Source organism: Eriocheir sinensis, unplaced genomic scaffold (genome assembly GCF_024679095.1).
Source record: "Eriocheir sinensis breed Jianghai 21 unplaced genomic scaffold, ASM2467909v1 Scaffold552, whole genome shotgun sequence".
NCBI lineage: Eukaryota > Metazoa > Arthropoda > Malacostraca > Decapoda > Varunidae > Eriocheir > Eriocheir sinensis.
In genome coordinates, this window is record NW_026111890.1 from 285958 (window position 1) to 289884 (window position 3927).

The following is a 3927-nucleotide window of genomic DNA, read 5'->3' on the forward strand; positions in this document are numbered from 1 at the left end:
CCGTCTATCGATTTGCAGTCTAATTTGTCTTCCTCACCCTCTCCCTTTTCCTAATCGTCGTTAATATTGTTGTCATTGACGTCGCAATCCTCCTCCTTCTCCTCCTCTTCCTCTTTCTGCTCCTCTTCCACTTCCTCGACCTCCTCTTCGTCCTCCTTCACCTTCTCTTCCTCTTCCTCCCCCTTGTCATCTTCTTCTTATTATTATTATTATTATTATTATTATTATTATTATTATTTCTGCTCCTCTTCCACTTCCTCGACCTCCTCTTCGTCCTCCTTAACCTTCTCTTCCTCCTCCTCCTCATTTTTTTCTTCTTCTTCTTTTGCTTCTTCTTCTTCATCTCCATCTTCTTCTTTTTCTTTTCCTTTTCCTTTTTCTTTTTCTTTTTCCTCTTCTTTTTCTTCTTCTTCTTCTTCTTCTTCTTCCTCCTCCTCCTCCTCCTCGTTTTCCTCCGTCGCTTTGCTCTTACATCTTTTTCCCTGAACGGTTTTCTATCTGTTTGTTGGGTCATGGATGCTTTTCCTTCGATCTCTTCTTTACATATTATAATTTGTGTATTTATTTGTCAACCAATCTTTTAAATGATCTTGCTTAAATTATGTACACCCACCCACCGACTTGTATATTTGATTGAGAAACTCGTACATTTTAGGTCACCAATTTTTTTTCAGTATCTATCTATCTATCTATCTAAATACGTTTCTCTTTCTAACTATCTATATATCTTTCTATCTCCATATCTATCTATTTTTGTCTCTCAGGTAACACACAGGTCCTTCCCTTCGATTGTTTCTCAAGGGCCCGTCAGATGAAGCCTCGTGCTAGCCGCCACGTGTGATTGAAAACGCGTTCCTGTCAATCGAGGTCACAGGGAGGAGCGACAGACAGACATAATTGCTGACAGACGGGCAACCCAAACGACACACACACACACACACACACACACACACACACAGAAAAATAAACAATACTTGGTTACTGAAAAAATAAACAATACTTTTGATTGGCCATGTTTTTGCTTTGATTGTATCCGCGCGCGCGCGCGAGAGAGAGAGAGAGAGAGAGAGAGAGAGAGAGAGAGAGAGAGAGAGAGAGAGAGAGAGAGAGAGAGAGAGAGAGAGAGAATCTCCAGCTCAGCCTCCTGGTATAGGACCGCTACCAACTAACAAGCTCTCAACGTCCCACCTTCTCACACCTAGACCTGTTTAGGGAAGTGTTATACACTTAGAATATTACATTTCCCTACATTGAGTTCCGTCTGCCACTTCCTCGCCCAATCACACAATCTGTTTGCTTCATCCTGGAGACCACTAGCGCCTTGATCCGACTCAATTAATCTGCCGATCTTTGTGTCACATTACTGCTGGCAGCACTTATAATTTCTGTGTCAAAATTATTGATATAAATGATAAACAGCAGTGGACCCAAGAGCGACCCCTGTGGGACCCCACTCGTAACACAGTCCCAGTCAGATTTACACTCCGCTCCTATTGCTAAATCACGACCTGACCCAGTTCAAAACTTTCCCATCGACTCCGTGAACCTGTAATTTAAGCAACAGCCGTTGGTGAGGATCTTTGTCAAACGGTTTACTAAAATAAAAATAAAGTATACAACAATTTTCATCTCTCTACCGCCTCAGTTACTTTATTGTAGAAGGATAAGAGACTGATGAGGCATAACCTACCCTTCATGAGCCCATGGTAAAAGTTGTGTATAAAGCTGTCTCTCTAGATGATCCCGAATGCTACTGGCTTTTATCGACTCCAGCATCTTGCCTACAACAGATGTTTAACTAATTGGCCGATACTTAAAAGTAGCTGAACTGTCTCCCTTTTTGAAAATCGGCGTCACATTAGCTACTTTCCTTAGGTTGGACACATAAATAGAATTTATTATCTTAAAAATATCGTATTTTAGCGTACTTAAGATCATTGTTTTCTTTCCTAAGTGTTCGCTGAGGTATATGCTGCCCCTGCCCTTCCATTATTACTCTAACTTAATTATTGTTGGTTATTTCTAGTGGGTTCTCATGGAGATCGGATTCCAGTACACGGTTATGGCTCTTATTTAACACTAAGGCTTCCCAGTTTACTCCCTCAAAGTGTTTTGCAAGGTGTGTGTGTCTCGCGTCGTCTGGTATTTATTCAGGTTTACGTTTGATACGTGATGAGTAAACTCTTTCACGAGCCATTAGTGGGGCGCGACCCCTACTTTTCCAGTCGTCCGTGCTTGAAAAGGATGATTTATGCGTTTGTGTGTGTGTGTGTGTGTGTGTGTGTGTGTGTGTGTGTGTGTGTGTGTGTGTCGGGTAGGTTAATGAGTTGCGGCCTATGCAATGTTAACTCCAGTCTACGCACACCAACCCAGGCGGCCGCGCCACCAACCGAGGTTAGGTGCTGGATCGCAACACCTATATTTATTATAGTCATTAACAAAAGGAGCCATGGCTTTCCAACACAGCACCCGACTCGTGAAGTTGACGCAGGAGCGCATCAACACGCTGGTGGCCGGGCACAAGCAGGTGCTGGGGCGCGGCGCCACGTGCACGGTGTACCTGGTGGAGGTGGAGGGCGAGCTGTGCTGCCTCAAGTTGGCCAGGGACCGCCGCCTCGCTGCCATGTTCCACCAGGAGTTTGACGTCCTGCTGGACCTGGACGGCGCGGCGGGGGCACCCAAGGCCTTGGGCACCAGCCTCGGCTTCCCCGCCATGCTTACCACTTTCCGCGGAAACAACACCTTCTGCGACCTGCCCCGCCTCGCTCGCTGCGAGACTGACAGGCTGGCGGCCTTCTTGGCCCTTGCTCGCAGCGTGAAGCAGCTCCACGCCCGCGGCTACGCCCACAACGACATCAAGGAGAACAACGTGGCGGTGTGCCGGGGCGCCGACGGCCGCCTGCAGGTGTCGCTCATCGACTACGGCGCGGCCCAGAGGCTGGGCACAAGGGTTGGCTTTGTGGGCGCGAGCACGCGGCGCACGCCCTGGCTGGCCCCGGAGCTGCTGGTCGGCGGCCGCTGCTCACGCGCCGGGGACGTCTTCTCCCTCGGCTACGTCCTCAGCAACATCCTGGACACCTGCCACAGGTACTACCCCGCCCTGGACGTGCTGGCCGAGGCCGTCATGGCCGCAAACCCTGCACGGCGACCCTCGCTCAAGAAGATCATCAAGACAGTTAACAAGTTCACGGCCCAACGGGACGAGGCGGCGAGGCGGGAAACCTTCATCCGGCGAGTTCGCAAAGCCTTCTCCTGCCTCTTCCCGCGCCGCCGCCGTTATTAAGGAGACACAGGATCCAACGGAGGAAGGTTTTACTAAGGAGTCAAGTTGTTCCCTCAAGGCTGCGACATCTTCTTTCTTTTTCCTTAACTATTTCCACCACATGTATCAATACATTCTTTTACTTTCTTGCTACTTTCATATCAACACTTTTCGCATACCTTGCCATCCTTCCAAACACCTACAAACCATATGGATATCCTCCAACCCTACGGTTTCTACACCTATTTAACTTTTTTCCCTTGTTAAAGTATTTACTGTATCGCTGTTTTCATATCAACACTTTTTTCCCATACTTTATATAATCATTTTAGACAGTTTTTTTTCTTCATTAGCTTGATATTACCCAAGACCTTTCTGATGTTACGTCACTTTCTTTCATTTCATTTACTCATATTTATTTATCTACAATCTGTGTCTTACTACATTAACTTTTTTTTACGTTTTTGCCTATGGCGCCGATAGACTTTCATGATAGGGCCTGATGGTCGGCCCCAGCCTGTTGTGGCGCAGGCAAGTTTTTATAGTGGCGCCATCCTGCATTGGCTCATACAGCCCTCCCGGAGCTCATCTTTGATCCTAGAATCTAGAGTTCGGGTTGATAGGTGGTCTTCTGGACAGCATATGGGTAGTCTTAGGTCACTCGG

At 47.1% G+C, this 3927-nt stretch overlaps 1 protein-coding gene across 1 annotated transcript; it reads left to right on the plus strand.

Annotated features, from left to right (window-relative positions):
• The first annotated feature begins 2449 nt into the window (after window positions 1–2449).
• LOC126993068 (serine/threonine-protein kinase PknJ-like) lies at window positions 2450–3283 on the plus strand. The gene is made up of 2 exons (XM_050851897.1): window positions 2450–2527; window positions 2597–3283. Exons 1-2 carry the CDS (start codon window positions 2450–2452, stop codon window positions 3281–3283), a joined length of 765 nt encoding a protein of 254 aa, XP_050707854.1.
• Window positions 3284–3927: the final 644 nt, after the last annotated feature.